At 35.7% G+C, this 23,151-nt stretch overlaps 1 protein-coding gene across 1 annotated transcript; it reads left to right on the forward strand.

Annotated features, from left to right (window-relative positions):
• The first annotated feature begins 7,280 nt into the window (after positions 1–7,280).
• On the forward strand, positions 7,281–8,219 carry LOC140512036 (olfactory receptor 5p57-like). The gene has a single exon (XM_072621408.1). The coding sequence runs from the start codon at positions 7,281–7,283 to the stop codon at positions 8,217–8,219; it is 939 nt and encodes a 312-aa protein (XP_072477509.1).
• Positions 8,220–23,151: the final 14,932 nt, after the last annotated feature.

The following is a 23,151-nucleotide window of genomic DNA, read 5'->3' on the forward strand; positions in this document are numbered from 1 at the left end:
TTTTAAAGGTATTATTTTCTTCAGCAATTTTTTGCGTCTCCTTTAGCAAGCTGTTGACTTGCATTTCTTGATTTTCTTGCATCTCTCTCATTTCCTTTCCCAATTTTTCCTCCACTTCTCTTACTTGATTTTCAAAATCCTTTTGAGCTCTTCCATGGCCTGAGACCATTGCATATTTCTTTTGGAGCTTTTGGATGTAGAAGTCTTGACTTTTATGCCTTCCTCTGATGGTATGCTTTGTTCTTCTTCATCTGAAAGGATATAGTAAAATACCTGTTCACCAAGAAAATAATCCTCTATAGTCTTATTCTTTTCCCCCTTCTGGGCATTTTCCCAGCCAGTTACTTGAATTTTGAGTTGTTTGTCAAGTGGAAGTTATACTCTAGGGACTTGTAAGTTCTCAGTTCTTCCAAGGTGGCACAATCAAAGGAGAGGAGTTCACTCCTCTCCTTTCCTGAGATCTGGTCTGGGAGCAACCTCAAGCTTTTCTACCCAGGATCTGTGAGTAGGGTTTCCTCTCCACAACTACCTCCAGCCCCACCATGCCAGTGCTTCTCCTCACCCAGAGCTGCCACTCAGGGCTGAGATTCAGATCAAATGCTTGATTCCCCCAGGGTCTTTAGGTTGAGTGCTCCAAAAGGGGATGCTGCTGCCGTGAATTCCACTGCCCTGGTGCCAAGGCTACTGCCAGAGCCTGCTCCCTTCTCACCCAAGTGAAAGAACTTTCTCACTGACCTTTGAAGCAGTCGGTGTTTGTGGGCTGAGAAATCTGGGAACCACAGCTGGTACCCTGATTCCATGCCCTGAAGCCTCCTCCAGTCCTGTGTGTGCTGAGGCACATGGCCAAGGCTGTGCTGTGCTCCACTCTGAGCTCTGTGTGATCATCCTATCAGACTTCCAGACTGGTTTGGGCTGGAAATCTCTTTCACTCTGTCACTTTGTGATTTCTGCTGCTCTAGAATTTATTTAGAGTCATTTTTACTTGTATTTTATGGGCTTTGGGGGGAGAACTAGAGCAGGTTCATCCTTCTACTTCACCTTCTTGGCTCTGCCTTCCCAAGCTATTGATTCTTTTTTCATGATTTTCTTGCATCACTCTCATTTCTCTTCCAAATTTTTCCCCTGCCTCCCTTTCTTGATTCCGAAAATCCTCTTTGAGCCCTTGGCCCATGGCCTGAAACCAATTCTTATTTTTCTACGAGTCTTTGAATGTAAGAATTTTGAATTTTTGTCTTCTGAGTGTGTGTTTTGATCTTCCTTGTCACTAAGTAAAATTCTACGGTCAGAATTTTTCTGTTGTGTGCTCATTTTTGACTTTTAACTCTTTGCTAAAATGAGGGTCTGCCTCGCAGGGTGGAGGATGCAGCTTGCCAAACTTCAGGGATTTTGTGCTGCTCTTTTCAGATATACTTCTAGGCATCTGTATGTTTTCTTTTCTTCCAAGGTAGTATGATCTAAGTAGAGGTGTTTACTGCTCTCTTGTTCTGTGCTTTGGTTTGTTAGTGACCACAAGCACTCTTTTCTGCCTTGTACCTGTGACAAGGGTCCCTCCTCCAGTTGGCCATATACCCTGGTGTGCTACTGTTTCTCCTTGTCCTGGCACTGCTACCCTGGACTGTGACCCAGATCAAAGTATGGGGAAAGCAACAGAGTCCTGTCTTCAGTGCTAGCAAAGAGATCCCTTTAGGACATAAGTAGTCATATTATGAGCAAAATAAGTGAGTCATCATATACTTTTCTTCTCAGATATATGGATAAGGGAAGAATTTGTAACCAAAAAGATACAGAGAGCATTATGGGATTTCCTGGACCTCAGCTGACTCACAGCATGTGTTAACCATCCTTTGGAAAATTTTTGTGTCATTTATTATTGTGCTCTTATATTCCAGCAAAATTTTATCAGAATTCTTGAAAGGATTGTCAATATCACTTTTACACATGGATATTTGTCCTCGCTATGAATAGTACCTTTGTTTGAGGATCCTCAGTTTCTACTAAGATGAATTTCATACTTGGTCTTTTAGTTTCAGTTTTGTATATGTGTAATCAGTATGTGTTATGACCTATTCAAAATGAATCTGGTGACATGATAAGGACCAGTTTTCACAGTCAGTGAATGTTGTCATAAACCCAATTGCCACATGTTGATTCCAGAACAATTTTTGAGAGTTTCCATGGCAGATCAGACTAGCTTAGCTATGGTGCTATCCAATCTTGCTTTTCTTTCTTTTTTTTTACTGTTGAAAAAAATTCTCGAGAAACATAGATAAAGAAAAAATAGTGAAGTCTCCTGAGACTTTAGAGAACTCACTGGTGGGTTTGTAATTTTCTCAATCCCCATGGATTTCAAAAGACATTTTAACAATGTTGATTACATTTGGTGCTAAGGTGCTCAAGGGTTTACATCCCAAATATTATGAAAGTCAATATAAATATGGTGCTACTCTGCAAATATATTAATTGGAACCTAATGTAATTATCTGCTTGCATTAATGGGTACCACTGGTGTTCTTTGTTTTAGTCTAAAATTTTTTAGACCTAATTATTGATTTGTATCTCATTTCAGGGAAGCCTGTTTATTCCTCTTGACATGCCAAGCATTATATTGATTTCAGTTTCATATAGGGCTTTAGTGCATTTCTCTCTCTCTCTCTTAATGAATAGGATTCATTCATTATTTTGGTCTTGTTGTTTCTGTTCTCTTATAGGGCCATATAAATGTTAAAGATTTGGAAGTGAGGTATATCCATTGAACATTACTACAGCATGGTAGTAAGCAAAATTCTGATCTTTCATAGGTCATATCATATACCACGGGACATCACTACAAGCAATACATATGTGATCATACATTGTAAGGTAAGGAAAACTTAGGGAAAAGTGTTTGTATATACATAAATACATTTGTTTCATTGATAACTTTTCCTCCACTTCTCAAATTGACACTTTCGGTGAGGAATTTCAATCGAAAGAGAATTGGATTTGAAGGAGGTTTGATTCCCATATCTGAGTCTTAATGACTCTGAATTTGATTCTGCATAATTGACTGAACCTCTGTGATCTGTAGTTACCTTATCTGAAAAATTAGCATAATAATATCTTCTGAAAATTGTGGGGAGAGTAATTTAAGAAATTAAAATTTTCATATTGATTTATTAACCTTCCTATTATATATTTATTTTGATTATGTCACTAACATGAATGAGACTTGAGATTTTCAAAATGCGGTCCATTGAAGTAGTATTTTTATGTGCATACTATTCAGGGTGTCCTGTTCTAGCACCTGGGATAAAAAGAATGAAATGTAAAACAGCCCTTAATCTCAGGGAGTTTGCATTCTATTGGAGAGGAAGGAATGAAATATTTACAAAGATATATAAATGCAGGATAAATTAAAGAAGGATAGAATTTTGGAAACTGGGCTTCCTCTAAGTAGTGACCCACTAGCTAAGAAAGAAAGGAAGCTGATACTCTCAGAAGCAGAGATGAGATATGTCATTTGGATCATGGAGGATGGCATGTGCAGAGGGACAGAGATTGGGATAGAATTCTGCTGGTGGGATACAGGCAGAAGTCTAGTTGGGCTGGAATCTAGATATGCCTAAGAGTAAAGTGAAATAGATCTGAAGACAGAGACAGGATTTATGTGGCATAGGGGTATAAATATCCAATTGAGGAAATGTTATTTTGCCCTCAAGTCAATAAGATATCATTTCAAGACCTGAGTAAGCAAGGGAAGTGGTCAGTTTGTGCCTTAGGAAGATCATCTCTGTAGGTTTTTAGAGGATAATTTCAAGGACATAGAAACTGGACTTTAAATTAGGAGTCTTTTGCAATAGCCCAAATGTATCAAGATCAAACCTGAGATAGGGAGGTAGACCTAAGAGTATATGTGATATTTGTTGTGGATATAAAAGTGGTAAGATTCAGCAATTGACTGGTTGGTCAAGTGAAGATAGAGAGAATAGAGATTAATTCCAGGATCTCAATAAGGGCATGTAAATGAATAGTGGGGCCCTAAACAGAAATAAGAAATTAAGCAAATATTTTTTTTAAATTGAAAGTTGAAGGTAATATGAGATCTTTTTTGAACTTGTTGAGTTTGGAATGCCTTTTGAGATGTCTGTAGAAATGTCCAACTATTAGTGATCTGTGGATTGGAGATCAGAAGTGGATATATAGAATTGGGATTCATCTGAATAGAGAATGTAACAATAATGGAACCTAATGAACTCACTTAAAAGATATATAAAAGAGGAGAGGGCCTAGGTGAGAGGAAGAGGCACATGTAAAATTAGGAGACTACACAAGGTTTATGATTTGGCTGAGGAGAAAAGGTCAGATAAGTAGAATAGTACTAGTATCAGAGGGTCATGAAAACTCACAAGGAGTTAGTAGTCCACTGTGTCATATGCTTGGTGGAGACCAAGAATCAATCAATCAAATCAATCAGTATTTATTTAGCATTAACTTTTTTTCAGCTACTTTCCTAGGTGCTAATGATACAAATACAAAGTCTGTTACAATCCCTATGGCCTTGGAATTTAAAGGAAGATTATCAAAATATTATAATTTACAAATTAGCAAAATATTGGTATTTTTGTAGAGAATATTTCCTATGGAGTAATGGGGCCAGAAACAAGACTATAAAGGGTTAGCATGTGAGTAGGAGGAGAGGATATGGACTAAACAGTATGAAATTTTTTCCTGAGAGATTATTGGAAAGGGGAGGAGATACAGTATGATAACGTGAAAAGATGTCAGGGTCAAATGGAAAATTGCATAAGATTGGACAGATCTGAGCCAAATTTTAGGAGAAAGGAGAAAGTCCATAGATTAAAAAGATTAAAAGTTAAAAGGGGATTTTTCACTGGGGAAAACTTAGAGTTGAAATAGAAGAGATGGAATTAATGGAACAATTGGAAGAACTAGCCCTAGGGAAAAGAAGGACTATCTTTCTCAGATTGAAATGACAATGGGGGGAGATATTGAGGGGTTCTAAATTGTAGAAGAGAAAAGAAAAGGGAGCCCTCAGGGACAGCCTTTCTTTAGTTAGAAAAGTTGGAAGCCAAATAAATCATCTCTTGAGTTAAAGTAGGAGGCATTGAAAAATTCACTCAGCATTCTACAAATTTTTCTTTAGTTAAGCCATTGCTTTTTCTTGTGGTTAGTGATAAAGAAAGTCATGGATAATAGACCCATAGATGAGTGTTATAATTAGTTTCTTCTTCAGCTGAACAGTATCTTAATATGTTCTATCTTCCTTATCGGATTGAGAAGAGAAGAAAAACAAGTTTGGAGATGGGAGTAATAAGAATATTTCAGAAAAAATAATATCTAATATAATTTCTTTTGTTTCAAACTCAACAGGCATCAAAAAATGTAAACATTTCAAGGCAGTTTAGTCTTTAAAAGACATGCAACATACATACAAGTAAACTTATAATTCTTCTTTGTCTTTTTTGCATCCTGAAACTATTTTGCTGTTACTCTTTCCTTCCCCATGTCTATCACCATCCACTTAGCTACCTCTCCTCATTTACAGAGGAGCCCCACCTTGTAAGTGATATGTGTATTCCAGGAACAGAAATGAGCAGTTCAGCTATGTCTGAGAATGTTGTGTTATTCTGTACTTCTAGTCTGTCATATCTGAAAGTGAACAAAAAGATAAACTGATGCAACTCTGTGAGCAAGATGACATTTATTATCAGGGCATGGTGCCTTTAAATAAATTGATCAGTGAATTACCCCTACTAATATCAGAGTCCCTGAGCAACAAAATAGTGATCTTTTACAGATTTTGAGGCATATAAAACAAAAAACAGACTAACGTACATGATGTCATGGGCTTAAGGTCAACGTGATTGGTGACAGTACTGAGGTGCAGGGAATCACATGATTGGTTGGTAGGTTGGTAATTAGGGCTAGCAATTCTGATGAAAATAATAGGTTATTTGGGTGAAGGTGCAAGATAGTGGCTCAGACTTTTGGACATCCTTGAGAGATACTTTTGTGATATAGAGAACTCAGGCCCCACTCCTTTGCTTTCCAACATATTCCCCAGGGCAGCTGATATCTCCAAGGCAAGAATATATCAGGGATCTTAATTTCTAAAATTAACCCATTATAGGCCATCTGTATTCTGAAATCATTTCAGAGGCAAAGAATCATGACTTAAGTAATTCCAGGAGAAAAGCAATTAATTTTGAATGAATTAGTAAATAAATAATATGGGATAAATCTTAATCTTCTCAAGTCCATTGCCACTCTGCCAACAAGTAGTAGGTAATATTTCCTCATTTGTCTTTTGAAGACATGGTTTGTCACTATTTTGGTCCAAGTTCTGAAGCTTTTCAAAGTTCTCTCCCCTATCATGATTATTGAGGTCATCATATTAATTGTTCTCTTGGGTTTGCTCTGCATCAGTTAATCAAAGTGTTCCCATATTACTCTATAGCAGTCATATTCATTATTTTTTGCAGTACAATAATTTGTCACTACTTTCTTCTACCAGAGTTTGTTCTGCATTTGAAAGAAGCGATAGGTAAATAGTATATGGTAACAGCAGGTTGACAAAGTGCTTTCCATTGTTTTCTCTAGAAACTGTGAAGTTCCAATGGGAAATTTCCCACAGTCCTTCAGGCTGGCGATATTTAGCCTAATGATAGCAATTTGTAGTAATACCAAGTTCTAGGAACAACGTAAAATAAGAAGTCTTAGAATGCAGACTCCTCATTTGTCTTCTTTAGTGATTCTAGAGCACAAGGTTTATCTTAGAAACTAGAACTTTGGTTATGGTCAATTAGCCTGAGGTAGATAGCATCCATAAATATGTTGAATGGTCCCGTGAGAACTCAGGAATCACAGAGCAGACTCAATTTCTTTGAAAAGGATTAACAGTCGTGGTTACTTGCTAAAATAGAATTTACACTCTTTGATTTTTGTCTCTGTATATGTTTAAGAAAGGATTCTATGGTGGAAATTCAACTATTTTCTTCACTCTTACATAATTCTTTTTATACTGTCACAATGGCAAAATTGGCAAGTCACAGAACACTGTTGGTTTGTGGGGAAGAATCAGGAGGAAAGCAATTTGTTTCCTTTGCTTATTGGCATCCTGCCATTGTGCAAAGGAGCAAAGTATTAGAGTAGGATAGTAGGACGGTTATGTAGGGGATGGCTGGTGAATGTTTCCTGAATACATCAATAGACATATGCAAATCTTAGTTGCGTGTTCTTTTTTAATGTCCTTTTCTTCTAATAGGCTCTCTTTCCAAGCCATGTCTGATGATAACTGCACTGCTGTGACTGAATTCATTATTTTGGGGCTAACAGATGATCCAACCCTTCGTGTCATCCTCTTTGTGATATTTCTGGGGGTCTATGTGATCACCTTAGTTAGTAACCTTAGCATAATCACATTGATCAGAAATAGCTCCCAACTTCACACTCCAATGTACCTTTTTCTTAGCCACTTGGCTTTTGTGGTCTCTGTGTATTCCTCATCTGTCACACCTGTAATGCTCAAGAACTTCCTTGTGGATAAAACTATTATCCCTCTTGGAGGCTGTGTGGCCCAGATGTTCTGTGGAGCCATGTTTGGGGCAGCTGAGTACTTCCTTCTGGTTGTGATGGCCTATGATAGGTATGTGGCCATCTGTAACCCCCTTCTCTATTCTACCAACATGTCTACTAGGGTCTGTACTCTGTTACTCTCCACATCCTACCTGGGTAGTTGTGTAACTGCTTGGATCTTCACTGGTTGTTTATTGAATAGATCCTTCTGTGGACCCAATGAGATCAATCACTTTTTGTGTGATTATTCACCACTTTTGAAGCTTTCCTATTCTGAAAACAATCTTGTTGAAATTCTTCCTGCTGCTTCTGCTGGGTCAATAATTATGATCACAGTGCTAATTATAATGATCTCTTATGTATACATTCTCTTCTCTGTCCTGAAGATGAGCTCCAGTGAGGGGAGATCCAAAGCTTTCTCAACTTGCACCTCCCACCTCACAGCAGTCACTCTGTTCTATGGGACCACTACATTCATTTATGTGATACCTAAGTCCAGCTACTCAACAGATGAGAATAAAGTGATGTCTGTTTTTTACATTGTAGTGATCCCCATGTTGAATCCCTTGATCTACAGTCTTAGGAACAATGAAGTAAAAGGTGCCCTGAGAAAACTGATGAGTAGGAAACATTCTTTTTATTGAATTCAACTCAATATCACAAGTATTTATTAAATACACACTATGTCTTAGGTACCACAATAAGTTTTGGGGATGCAAGAGCAAAAATAAAACTGTCTTTGCCCATTAGGAATTAGTATTCTACTGATATAATTATTAGAGTAAAATGATAACAATAAAAGTGCTTTAGAAAAGATATATTGTTATTTTGATGGGTTAAAGATGTCGATTTAAATGTTGATTGGAAATTCTGAACATACATTCAATGCCATAAATGTGGACCTTCCACCTCTGTAAAGGAAGGGGGATATATGTGTTCTCATTGCTTTTCTTTGGGTCCGTGACTGTTTTTTGAAATCTGGCAACACACATTTTCTATTGATATTTGGGGGTTGTTCTTCACATTTACATTTTTGTGCTCATTGTTATTTTATTGGTTCTGCTATCATCACTCTGTTTCAGATCAGGTACATCTTTTTCTGTATTCATCATATTTTGGTTTTTTGGCAGCACAGTACTATTCTATTAGTTTCACATGCCACAGTTTGTTAAACTACTCATTTAGTGGGCATCTGCTTTGTCTCCAGTTTTGGGTACCACAAAATTGGTGCTATAAATATTTTGATGTTTGTGGGGACTTTGCTTTTGTCAGTGACCACCTTTGTGGCTTAATACACCTGAAAACTGTACTCTTTTTCCTTTATGGGATAGATCTGCATGGGAAGTGAGGAGGGTCACATACTAGAAGAAATTTAATTCATGAAAAACAAAAGATATAAATAAAGAATCATTAAAAAGATAGAAATCTCTACAATCTCTCCTTTTCCTATCTTCCCAGTCTCATGTTTGTTTTTCCCCACACATGACACTTGATCTGTGTCTTTACAGTTTCTGTTTCCCAAGCCTAAAATGATTTGCTACTTCTCTTCTGACACTTAGTTTTCTGTGCTTTCCTCAAGATAACTCAAATCTCACCTTTTGCAAGGAGCCTTTCCTTTCTAGCTAATAGTAGCTTCCTCTCTAAGACGACCTTCTATCCACTTTGTCTGTAATTTGTATGTGCCTAGTCATTTACATAGTGTCTCCCTCAATAGAATGTGATCTCTTGGATGACAAGGGCTGTTTTTTTTTTTTTTTGCTTTTCTTTGTATAACAAGTAGTACCTGATGCATAGTAAGCACTTAAAATCTTTGTTAACTGACCACCAGCTTTGTTATCCTTCTTTAGATGTTCTCCAGATTTTCAATGTAAAATGAGGCCAGGACTGAACATGTGATTCCATATCTGGTCTTATTAAGCAGAATCCAGCAGAGTAATCACTTTCCTAATTTTAAAAAATAATATTTTATTTTTTCAATTATATGTAAAGCAATTTTTTGTATTAAAAATTGATTTCCATGGGGCAAGGGGGAGATGATTCTGGGAAGATGATGGAGTAGGTCAGAAAATTACAACCTCTCCAGATTTCTTTCACAATACAAAATAACACCTCACAGTGAACACAGAGTGACAAAAATAAACACAATTTGGGGCAGAGAAGTAGATCTCCTGGGACAACTGGAGAAGACACAAGGAAAGACCTCAGGGATGGAAGTTTGTCCAGAGTAAAGTGCAAGCATTTCCAGCTATCTCCTCTGAAACAACAAACAACATGCCCTTGTGGCGGCTGGGTTGGGAGGTAACCTCAGCCTCATCCATAAGAATTGTCACCTCACAAAGAGTTGTGGGTGGGGTCAGACATCTTAATAGGAGAAGAGTGATGCACCCTCTGTTGCAGAGATATGCCAGGCCCAGCTGTGCTTCCTAGATACAGTCCTCTGGCTGCGACTGAAAGTGAGAAGGAACCAGCGTGTGCCCAGTGAGTGGGAAAACATTGGGACAGAGATGCTGCTGGCTGTGGGGACTTACAGGAGAGCTGAGTTCTTGGTTTTGGTTCCAGGCCAGAGGGGAGAACAGAAAATTATAGCTACAAGAGGGTCTTCAGAGAAAAATAACCTTTCCAGGATAGTGAGGCTAGGGGTCCTTTCTGTGACTTGGAGGTGGAAAGGAGTCTTGTGGTTGGTCCCAGGACATGTATCTTTGGGATAGGGAGGATCAGAGCAGAGATGGCAGAGTAGAAAGTCACAAAAATGCAGGCTCTCCTCACACAGCCTATAAAATACCTTTAGAGAGGGACTTTCAACAAATTTTGGAGCAGCAGAAGTGGAGAACAACAGAGTGGAGGAGATTTCCAGCCCAGGGTGACCTGAAAGGCCCATGGGAAACATCTGTTGTCTGTTGCACCACACGTGGAGTGAAGCCCAGCCTTGGCCGCATAGTGTGGCTCATGAACAGCCCTCGGGGGCAGAATCTCCAGTCATGGAATCCCCAATCCCAGTAGCAGCAGGTTCTCAGATCCCTCAACCCACAGGAGCCAAAGGTCAGTGACAGGGTTTTTTTCAGCTGGCCAAGAAGGGAGAAGGGCCTTCCCATAGCTCCAGCCTCAGGCAGTAGCTGCAGAGGCCACATTGGGCAGGCAACAGCAGTTCTCACTGCAGCCCCTACAGCAGCCTGCGACCATTGTTGGATTGTAAAAACCTCTGGGGTCACTGAGGAGCTGAGTCTTGCCTTGGCCCTGTGTGGAGGCCCTGGGGGAGCTGGTCTTTGTCTCCCGCTGAATGGTGGCCCTGCCCCCACAGCTTGACTGAATCCCACCCCCCCAGTGCAGGCTTGGTGGAACTGGAGGCCAGGTGGCTGTGGAGATGAAACTCTGCTAAGATTCTGGGCACAAAATATCTCTTCCTGCGCCCAGACCAGTACACCCTTGATTGTGCCACCTTGGAGGAACTGAGATCTTACAGATTCCCAGAGTATACCCTACTCTTGACAAAGGACCCAAAAGTCAAGTAACTGGTTGGGAAAATGCCCCCAAAAGGGAAAAAAAATAAGACCATAGAAGGTTACTTTCTTGGTGAACAGATGTCTCCTCTCATCCTTTTGGATGAGGAGGAACAATATTTACCATCAGGGAAAGACATAAAAGTCAGGGATAGGGAGGTTCTGGGTTTGTTTTCAGAGGATACTGTAGTAAAAAAAAGCCTCTTGTATCCCAAAAAGTAATGTTAAATGGTCACCTGCCCAAAAAAAGAGTTCTTGGAAGAACTTAAAAAAGACTTTAAAAATAAAATAGAGGTTGAGGAAAAAAATAAGCACTGTCTAAGAAACCCAAGAAAATTATGAAAAAAAGTTAACCATTGGAAGAAGAGATCTATCATCTTAAGGAATTAATCCTTAAAAATTAATCAATTAATCCTTAAAAATTAGAATTGGACAAAGAGGTGTGATTGATGTTATAAGATATCAAGAAATAATAAAATAAAACAAAAAATGAAAAATAGAAGAGGATGTGAAACATCTCTTAAGAAAAACTGCTCATCTAGAGAACAGATCAAGAAGAGAAAACATAAGAATTCCTGAAACTCACAATAAAAAGAATCTTGATACATTAATGGAAGAAACAATTAAAGAAAATTGTCTTGAAGTTTTAGAACAAGGGAGGAAAGTAGAAATAGAAAAAAATCCACCAATCACCACCTGAAACAGATCTCATGATGAAAACCTAAAGGAACAGCATAGCCAAATTTCAAAACCTTCAGGTAAAAGAGGTTGTATTATGAGCAAGAAGATAAAGCTATTTATGCACTGCAGAGTCACAATTAGAATTACACAACACCTAGCAGCTGCTACACTAAAAGACCTTAAGTTTGGGAACACTACCTTTTGAAGAGAAAATGAACTGGGTTTGCAGCCAAAAATAACTTACCTAGCAAAGTTGAGTATAATCCTGAACAAAAAAAAAATTATATTCAATGAATTGACAGACTTTCAGGTTTTTGTCACAAAAAGACCAGAACAGAACTTAATAGAACATGGGCTGTATAAGATCCAGAGAAATATAAGGTAAATATCAAAGATCAATTTCAAGGAATTCAATAAGGACCAACTAATTACTTTTTATATTTGGAAGTGTAAATCATATTCTTAAGGCTCTCGTTAGTAATTGGGTAGTTTGAAAGAAAGGCTGGGGATGAGTTAAGTATGATTTAAAGCAAAGTAAAGTAAAGTAAAATTGTGTAGAAAAATGTAAAAAGAACAATTATCTCCTACAAATGAAGTGCAAGAGGAAGAATTCTGATACAAAGTAATCAGGTAGGACTGGACCCTACTGTCATCGGAGCTGGCTTAAAGATGGAAAAAAGTATCCATCTAGAGATATAAAAGTCTCCTAAATTTGTGAAGAAAGAAGAGGGTGAGGGAACAGGATAAGGGGTGTCAGAAAGTTGTATAGATTAAAATCTAGGAGGGTTAGGGGAGAAGAAAAGGGAGGGACCCTTAGAAGAGTGGATAGAACAAGGAAAAGGGAGTTTAGAGGAGAGGATAAGGGAGAGATTATTTAAAAGGCTGTGTAATAAGGAGGTAGTGGCTAGAAGTAAATTAGAGGCTTGATAGAGAAAAAAGAGAGGTTGAGAAGGACAATAGTGAAGAAAATAGGATGGAGGGAAATACACAAATAGTAATTGTAACTTTGAATGTGAATGGGTTGAATTCACCCATAAAAGAGAAATGGATAGCAGAATGGATTAAAAACCAGAATCTGATAATATTCTAGTTTCAAGAAACACATTTAAAAATAAGAGATACACACAGAGTTAAAATAAAGGGATAGAGTAGAATGTATTAGCCTCAGCCAACGCAAAAAAGCAGTGGTAACAATCATGATACCAGACAAAGCCAAAGTTAAAATAGATGTAAGTGTAAGATATAAATAGGGAAAGTACATCATGATAAAAGGTATCATAGATAATGAAGCAATATCAATACTAAACTTATATTCAACAAATACTATAGCATCTAAATTTTTAAAAGAAAAGTTAAATGAATTTCATGTTATAGACAGTAGTACTACAATAGTGGGGGTCTCTAATCTTTCACTCTCAGAAGAAGATAAATGTAACAAAAAATAAATAAGACAACAGTTAAGGAAATGAATTGAATTTTAGGTAAGTTAGATATCTGAAGAGAATTAAGTGGAAATAAAAAGGAACCAAGTCTTTTCTCAGTGGTACATTGTACCTTGACAAAGACTGACCACATATTAGGGCACAAAAATTTTATCGCTAACAGCAGAAAAATGAAACCACTTTCTTTACAGACTACCATGCAATAAAAAGTATATTTAATAAGGGACCATGGAAACATAGGAAAAAACTCTTTGAAGACTGAACAATCTAATCTAAAAGAACGTATGGGCTGAAGAACAAATAAAAGAAATAATAAGCAACTGCATTTAAGAAAATGACAATAATGAAACAACATATCAAAGCCTATGGGATACAGCAAAAGGAGGAATCAGAAGAAATTTCATATCTCTAAGTGCTTACATCAGTAAAAATAAAGAAGAGCAGATCAATGAACTGAATATGAAATTTAAAAAGCTAGTAAAAGTACAAATTAAAAACCCCAATTAAAGATTAATCAGAAATCCTAAAAATTGAAGGTGAAATAATAAAATTGAATGTAAGAGAACAATCGTATTAATAAATAAAGCTAGGAGTTAACATTACTCAAAAGTCAATAGAATAGATAAACCATTGATTAATATGATTAAAAAAGAGAAGAAAACCAAATTACTATTATCAAAAATGTAAAGGGGAAATATAACAAATTTCATTAATGAATATGGATGCAAAATTCCTAAACAAATTGTTAGCCAAAAGATGACAATCAGATATTACAGAGATTATATATTGATGCAAGTCGGATTTATATCAGAAAATCAGGGATTATTAGCATAAGAAAAACTAGTTACATAATTGATTCTATCAATAATAAAAGTAATGAAAATCTTATGATAATATCAATAACTGCAGAAAAAGCATTTGATGAAGTGCAACATTCATTTCTATTAAAAACCCTTAAAAATATAGGCATAAGTGGATATTTTCCTTAAGTTGATAAAAATTATTTTACTAAAACCAATAAGATGCATTATTTGTAAGAGGGATGAGGTAGAAGCTTTCCCAGTAAGATCTGGAGTGAAATAAAAATGCCAGCTGTCACCATTATTACTCAATATTGTATTGGAAATCCTAACAATAGCAGTAAGAGAAGAAAAATAAGTAGAAGGAATCAGAAGAAGAAATGAGGTAATAAATCTCTCTGTTTTTTGTAGATGATATGATGAAATACTTGGCAAATTCGAAAGACTCAACTAAAATGTTAATTGAAATAATCAATAATTTTAGCAAAGTAACAGAAGATAAAATAAACCCACATACATCACCAGTATTCCTATATATTATCAACAGGATCCTGCAAGAAGAAATAGCTAGAAATACCACATTTAAAATAATTCTAGAGTGTCTAAAATACTTGAGAATATATCTACCAAAACAAACCAAGGTTCTTTATGAACAAAACCTTAAAAAACTTTGTACACAAATAAAATCAGATTTAAATAAATGGGGAAATACTAATTGTTCATGGGTAGGCAGGGCCAATATAATAAAAATAACAGTTTTACCAAAATTAATCTATGTGTTCAATGCCATCCCAGTTAAATTACAAAATTTTTTTCAGAGCTAGAAAAAAATAACAAAATTTATTTGGAAAAACCAAAGGTCAAGAATATTAAAGGAACTAATGGAAAAAATGTAGGGGAAAAAGGATTAGTAGTGCTGAATCTTAAACTCTATTATAAGGCAGTAATTATCAAAACTATCTTGTACTGTCTGAGAAATAGAAAAGTAGATCAGTGGAATAGAGAAGACATAAAATCTACAGCAGCAAATGAATATAGTAACTCAGGATCTGACAAGTATAAAGACAAGTTTTGGAGACAAGAATTCATTATTTGGTAGACATTGTTGGGAAAGCTAGGAAGTGGTCTGACAGAAATTGGGCTTGGATCAATATCTTACACCATTTACCAAGACAATGTCAAAATTGATATGTGATATATAAAGGGAGATATTACAAGAAAATTTTAAGAACATAAAATATATTACCTATCAGACTTATGGATAGGTGAACAATTTATGAATAAACAAGAGATAGAGTGTTGTGAGATGTAAAATGGATAATTTTGATTACATCAAATTAAAAAGTTCTTGCACAAATAAAATAAATGTAGCCACGTTCAGGAGGAAAGCAGAAAACTGTGAAAAAATTGTTATAAATAGTGCCTCAGAAAGGTCTCATATCTTAAATAAATAAACAACTTTGTGAAATCTATAAGAATGCAAGTCATTCCCCAATTGATTAATGGCCAAAAGATATGATCAAGCAGATTTCCAATAAAGAAATCAAAACAATTTATAGTCATATGAAAAAGTGCTCTTAGTCATTATCGATTAGAGAAATGCAAATTAAAACAATCTTGAAATATCATTTTACACCAATCAGATTGGTAAAATGATAGAAGGGGAAAGTGACAAATGTTGGAGGGCATATGCAAAAATTAGGACCTTAATTCATTGTTGAGGGATCTGTGAGATGATCTAACTATTTTCAAGAGAGATTTGTAATTTTGCTCAAACAGTTATTAAACTGCCTTACCCTTTGACCCAGCAATACCACTATTAGGTCTGCTTACCAAGATGATCAGGGAAAATGGAAAGAACCTTCACGTTACAAAATATTTATAGCAGCTCTCTCTGAAACTTGAAATTGTGGGGATGCCCATTACTTGGGAAATGGCTAAACAAATTGTGTTATATGTTCATGATGAAATATGACTTTGCCATAACAAATGACAAGATCAGTAATTTTTAGAAAAGCATGGAGAGACTTCTAGGAAATAATGAATATTTAAAAGTGTAGAACCAAGAGTTCATTGTATACAGTAATGACAGTATTGTTTTAAGAGTAACTTTGAGTAACCAAGTCATTCTATTATAAATACCCAAATTAACTGCAAAGATCCTATTAACGAAGATGATCTTTGAGTCCAGAAAAAGAACTGACTTATGTATATGTATGTAGATGTAGCAGTATATGCGTAGTATATTTATGTTTATTTCTATACATACATACACACACACACATATGCACCTACAGACACACCTACAGATTTGTGTCTAATGGTAGCTATCCCAAACACTGAGGTGGATGAGAAAGGGGAAAAAAAGTTCCATGATAGTTTTGTTATATATTAGAAAAAAAAAGAAGCTGTACATGAGGGAGTTGAAATTTCAGGTGCAATCCTTTGTTTTTCTATCTCATTTTGTTATGAAAATGTTTTACTTCTTAAGTTCCAAATGAAATTAAAAAAATGATTTCTCCATGTCTCTTTCTTTTTCCCCTTTATTGAGAATGCAAGTAATTTGATATAGCTTTTACATGTGCAGTCACACAAAACACATTTCTGAATTTGTCATGTTGGGAAAGAAAGCACGGGAACCACCACCAGCTCCGCCCCCCCTCCCCCAAAAAGAAAAAACTGGAAGAAAAATATAGTAAAAAAATTGCCTTTATCACATTCAAACTTCATTGCTTCTTTCTCTGGAGGGGAATAGTATTTTTCATTATAAGTCCTTTGTTTTTTTAATAGTATTTTATTTTTTCCAGTCACATGAACAGACAATTTTTAACCTTCATTTACACTTTTGAGTTCCCTCTCTCCCTTTCATAACCCCTACCTAAGACAGTAAGCAATTGCATATAGGTTATATATGTACAATCAGGTAAAACATATTTCCATATTAGTCATGTTGTGAAAGGAGAAACAGAAGGAAAAAAACACAAAAGATAAAGTGAAAATAGTATGTCTTGATCTGCATTCAGACTCCATCTGTTCTTTTTCTGGATGTGGGTAGCATTTTTCATTGGAAGTCCTTCTGAATTGCCTTGGGTTATAGCATTTTTGAGAATAACTAAGTCATCCACAGTTGATCATCACAAAATATTGTTTTCGCTGTGTACAAAGTTCTGGTTTTGCTCACTTCACTTTGCGTTTAGCTCAATCATTTCTTTCAGGTTTTTCTGAATCCATCCCCTTTCGTCATTTATTGGAGCACAATCATATTCCATCACATATCATGTACCATATTTTCTTCAGTCATCCCCCAATTGATGGGCATTTCAAGTCTTTGCCACTACAGAAAGAACCACTAAAATATTTTTGTATGTTTAGGTCCTTTTCCTTTGATCTCTTTGGGCTACAGACCTAGTAATGGTATTGCAAAATCAAAGGATATGCATAATTTGATGCCCCTTGTAGCCCCTTCTGACAATGTAAAATCATTGGAATTCTACCTGCCAAGATAAACCTAGAAACTACACAATTACAAAACACTTTTCACACAAATTACTTTAGATCTAAACAACTGAAGAAATATTAATTACTCATGAATAGGTTAAGTCAATATAGCAAAAAATGATGATTTTGCCTAAATTAATTAACTCATTCAGTGGCTTACCAATAAAATCACCAAAAAATGTATAGAGGTAGAAAAAATAATGAAATTCATCTAGAAGAATCAAAGGTCAAGAACATAAAGGGAATCAATGAAAAAAAAAATGTGAAAGAAAGTGGCTTAACAATACCAGATCTCAAACTGTATTACTAAGGGTAATCATCCAAACTCTATTAAGAAATAGAGTGGTGCATCAGTGGAACAGATTAGGTACACTATGAACAGTAGTAAATAACCCTAGTAATTTAGTCTTATGACAAGTCCAAAGATCCAAGATTTTGGGATAAAATTATTTGACAAAAATTACTTGGAAAACTGCAAAGCAATTTGGTAGAAATTAGTTATAGGTCAGCATCTCACATGGTGTACTGAGATAAGGTCAAAATGGGTACATGATTTAGACATAAAGAATGATATTATAAGCGAATTAGAGGAGCATGGAATAATTTACCTCTCAGATTTATAGATAAGGGAAAAATTTATGACAAAACAAGAGATAAAAAGCAATACAGAATATAAAGTTGACAATTTTGGTTACAATAAATTAAAAAAAAAGTTTTGCACAAATTAAACCAGTGCAGGCAAGATTAGAAAGAAAATAGAAAACCAGGGGAAAATTTTTATGGCAAGTTTCTCTGTAAAGATCTTTATTCTCCAATACATATAGAACTAGGGGACATTTGTAAGGCTATGAATCAATCATTCCCCAGTTGATGGTCAAAGATATGAACAGGCAGTTTTCAGAAAAAAATCAAAGTTGCCTATAGTCATATGAAAGAATGCTTTAAATTATTATTGATTAGAGAAAAGCAAATTAAATGAACTCTGAGGTACCACCTCACAGCTATTAGATTAGCCAATGTGATAGAAGAGAAAAAGAACAAATGTTGGAGGGAATGTGAAAAAATAGGTTCAATAATGCATTATTCCAGAGAGCAATTTGGAACTATACACAACGGACTATCAAACTGTGCATATCCTTTTTTCGCGCAATACAGCTACCAACTCTGTATTCCAAAGAGGTAAAAGAAAAAGGAAAAGGGCGTATATGTACAAAAGTATTTCTAGCAGGTCTTTTTGTAGTAGCCAAGATTGGAAATTGAAGGGATGCCGATCAATTGGGGAATGACTAAACAAATTGTGGTATAAGATCGTGATGCTATGCTACTGTGCTCTAAGAAATAAAGAGCAGAATGTTTTCAGGAAAACCTGGGAAGACTTACATGAAGTGATCCAAAGTGAAATGTGCAGAACCAGGAGAACATTGTACATAGTAAGAGCAATATTCTACAATGATCAATTTTGAATGACTTGTTATTCTCAGCAATATAACGATCCAAGAAAATTCTGAAGGATTTATGATTAAAAAATAAATGCTATCCACTTCCAGAGAAATAACTGATAAAGTGTGAATGCAAATTAAAACATAATTTTTTCTTTTAATTATTTTTGATTTTTTTTTTTGGTTTGCATTTTCTTTTGCAACATGGCTAATATGGAAATGTTTTGCAGGATTGTAAATGTATAATCTACAACAAAATGCTAATATTCTCAGTGAGGTGGAGGGAAAGGAGGGAGTGAGAAAATATGGAACTTAGAATAGCAAATTAAGTGTTAAAATTGTTGTTTACATGAAAATGAGAAAAAATTAAACGTAAAAAACATATTTTACAAAGAGTGAGGTAGTTGAAAAAATATAAGTAACAAAAAGACCATCTGATTTAAAATTAGGTTATTTCAGTGTGAAGATGAGCATAGGTGAAAAGAGTGAAAAATATGTTCTGAAATGTCCTTCAGGTGCAAGAAATGAAAAATTCCAAAGGCTCGGTTAATAAAATAGTGTTCCATATAACAGAAAAGTTGCCACCCTGGAGTAGCACCTTAGGTTATTATATCTATGTAAGCCACTAGATGGCAATCTAAGCCTCAGATGCATTGCATCAACAAACTGAGCAAGAGCAAAAGTTTCTGGACATCTATACCACTGAGAATTTACCTTATTTTCTCTGAAAATGAGCAGATTATCCTCCCGTCTCCTCGACCCTTCTAACCTTTATGTTTGCCTAGTGTCTTCTTGGGTTCACATCTGGTTTCGATATTTCCTATAAAGTGCCTGGCTCATGAATTTTTATCCATTGGATTCTCTTTCTTGATTTCCTCCTTAACTTGATCCTGCCTTCAAAAACAACCCATTTAATCACATTCTACTTAATATACCAAAGGAAAAATATTAATATGACAGTGAAGTCTAAAGTAGTTGATTACACAAGTTCTGATTGGTCCTATGGTGTTCTGTGACATAAGTTAACACCCCTAAAATTCTTTTTCAAGGAAGTCCTTTTAAGTTTCTCTGTTTCAAAGACAGAGAGGAAAAGATCAAATCATTTAACCAAGCTCCAGAACTTTTATTCTCCTGGAATGACCAGGAGTGAATGATGCTTATCTCCTGGTTCTCAGCTTTCTCACAGCATCTGTCAACAGTCCTGTGGAAAATCTCTGTGTCATATATTATAAATGCTTTTATATTCCAGGGAAATTTTTTTGTCAGGAGACTTGAAAAGATTGTCACTTCTGCCTTCACCTATACACAATTCTCTTTACTATAAAAGTATCTCTGTGCCAAAATGTGCAATTTCTACTAAGTTGAATTTCATGCAGTCTTTTCAACCTCAGTTGTGTGCATGTATAATCAGTATGAGTTGTGGCCTGACCAAAATGGATCTGGTGAGATGATGAGGACCAATTTCATCCTTAGTGAATATCACAATCACAATTACCATGTGTTGATCCCAGAACAATAGTTAATAGCTTCCAAGAGAGATCATACTTATTAGTTTGGCTATGCTGCTATGCAATCTTGTTTTTAAAAATCCTGCATAAACAACAAAAAAAATAAATACAAGCCCCTAATTGTTTTGAGAACATCTCAGACAACATACCTCTATATTAGTAATGTTCTCCATCTCAGTGGATTTCAAATGACATTTTAACGATGTAGGTTATATTTGTTGTCAAGGTGCTCAAGGGGTTATATCCCAAATGCTAAGAAAGCCAACATAAATATGGTGCTGCCATACAAAGATAATAACTTTTAGTCTACATTTATCATCTTCTTGCAACAACAAATACCATTGCTATTCTTGATTTTGATATAAAAATACTTAGATCTAAAATTTGAGGTCATTCATTTCAGAGAACTACGTCCATTCCTCTTTCTATGACAGACCTTATGTGTCAATTTCAATTTTACCTGTCTATCCCTCTCTTGCTCTCTCTGTAAGATTCATTAGTAATTTGGATCTTCATGTTTCTGGTCCCTTGTAATGCCATATAAAGTCAAAATTTTGGAAGTGAGCTATATTTGTCGGGCATTATTACACCATGTTAGTGAAGTCTACCACAGGTCATATCAAATATCCTAAGACAACACTACGAACAGTAAGTACCTAATAGAACATGATTAGGTAAGGAGACCTTAGGTAAATATCTATGTGTATATATTGGTACATTTCTTTCAAGTATTACTTTTTCTCCCACGTCTCAGACTGAGACTTTCAGGAGATGAATTTCGGTGATATATTTGTCGGTTGATGTAGTGGACAGAGAAGTGAACTTGAAGTCAGGAGAACTGTATTTGAATCCCAGATCTGACTTTACTAGCTCTATTTGTGATTGTGGGTAAGTGACTGAGCTTCCCTGAACCTCAGTTCCCTCATCTGTAAAATGAGAAACCAATATTTTCCTCTAAAATTGTTGGAGAAATGTAATTTATGAGATTTAAATTGCTGTAGTTATTGATATTCTTGTTATATTGTTATATTACCAATATAAATAATATTCAGCGTTTTAAAAATGAGTTGGTGTCCTCCATTCAACTAATATTTTTCTCTCCCCACTATATATGGAAACTTGTCCAAGGCATTGGGGATATAAATAAAAAATGCAAAACAGTTCTTAATCTCAGAGAACTTACATTATTTTGGAGAAAAAGGCATAAAGTATTTACACAGATAAGTAAATTCAAGATAAGTTGAGAAGAGACAGAGTTCTAGAAGTAGATTTTCTGCAAGTGGTGATGCACTAGCTGAGCCATAAAGGAAGTCTGAGGTTCTAAGAAGCAGAGATAAGGTAGGGCATTCAGAGCATGGAGGATGATCTGTGCAGAAGAGCAGAAGTAAGGATAGAATTCTGACTTTAGGTGACACACAGTAACCTGGCTGGCATATAGAGTATATACCTGATAGTAAACTGAAATATATCTAAAGAGGGAAGCTGTACTCAGATTGAGCATGACTTGAAATATCAAGGTGAAAATTATTATTTTGTCCTCAAGACAATAAGAGATCTTTTGAGGTTTGAGCAGACAACTGATATGGTTATCTATGTACTTTGGGAAGATCATATCTGTAGGTTTTAAGAGTGTTATTTAGAGGAAGAAGGGACTGGACTTGTAATTAAGAGGCTTTCATAATAATTCAAATGAGAGCAGATGAATTAAGGTGTTGACTATGTGACAGAATATGAGGAGAGGTAATATATGTTGTGGATATAGAAGTGGCCATATTTGACAGTTAACTGATTTGGGAAGGGAAAATAGAGAGAATTTCAGGATTGCAACCCCGGATATCTGGAAGGAGGGGCCTGAACAGAAATAGGAAATTATGGAAATAAATGGTTTTAGGTTGAAGAATTGAGGATGAGTTCTCTTTTGGACTTGTGGAGTTTGAAATGAATTTGGGACATCTACACAAAAATATTCAACTATTGGTGATGTGTGGATTGGAGTTCAGGGCTAGATATATAAATTCGAGATTCATGTGAAAATGGCAGTGGAAGGTAAAGAGTTCATTGAGAATGTATAGAAAAAGAGAAGGACTAGGACAGAGATTAGGTTACATTTACCAGACTTAACGAGGATCTCATGAATTGACAAAGGAGGTTGAAAGTGAAAAGTTAGACAGGTAGAAGAATACTAGTACCAAGAGAACCAGGGTCATAAAAACTCATGAAGAGAAAATATTTATGAAGAGTAGGTCTTCCACTTGTGTTAGGTAGCGTGCAAGAATCAATCAATGAACAAATATATATTAAGCATCTGTTATTTTTCAGCCACTTTACTAGGTACTAATGTTGCTCATTATTCATTTTCACAGAGGACCAGTGAAGTCACAGGATGATATCATGACTTGTTTGTGAATTTCATTTAATTGAGACAGAGCTGCATAAAATTGTCAGCCAGAGTCATCAAAGGCCAGTAGCATGAAAAAAGTCAGGGCAACTGTTGATCCAGGACAACTGGATTAAGTGGATAACCTTGGCATCTTCCAAGCCTGATCAAGGTATAAGCACCTCATGACACTTGCTACAGCTGCCTACATAGCCATTGGAACAAATTATTCTCATTTAACCATTCTGCCTGGGCGAACTTTCAACTTGCTTGAGGTAGACCCAGCCCTAATTCCCTATATTCTTGAAATTTAAATCAAGATAATGAAAATATT

Source organism: Notamacropus eugenii, chromosome 6, assembly GCF_028372415.1.
Source record: "Notamacropus eugenii isolate mMacEug1 chromosome 6, mMacEug1.pri_v2, whole genome shotgun sequence".
Taxonomy (NCBI): Eukaryota; Metazoa; Chordata; class Mammalia; order Diprotodontia; family Macropodidae; genus Notamacropus; species Notamacropus eugenii.

Coding starts and splice junctions, on each gene's coding strand:
- LOC140512036 (XM_072621408.1), top strand. CDS start 7,281: ATGTCTGATGATAACTGCACTGCTGTGACTGAATTCATTATTTTGGGG.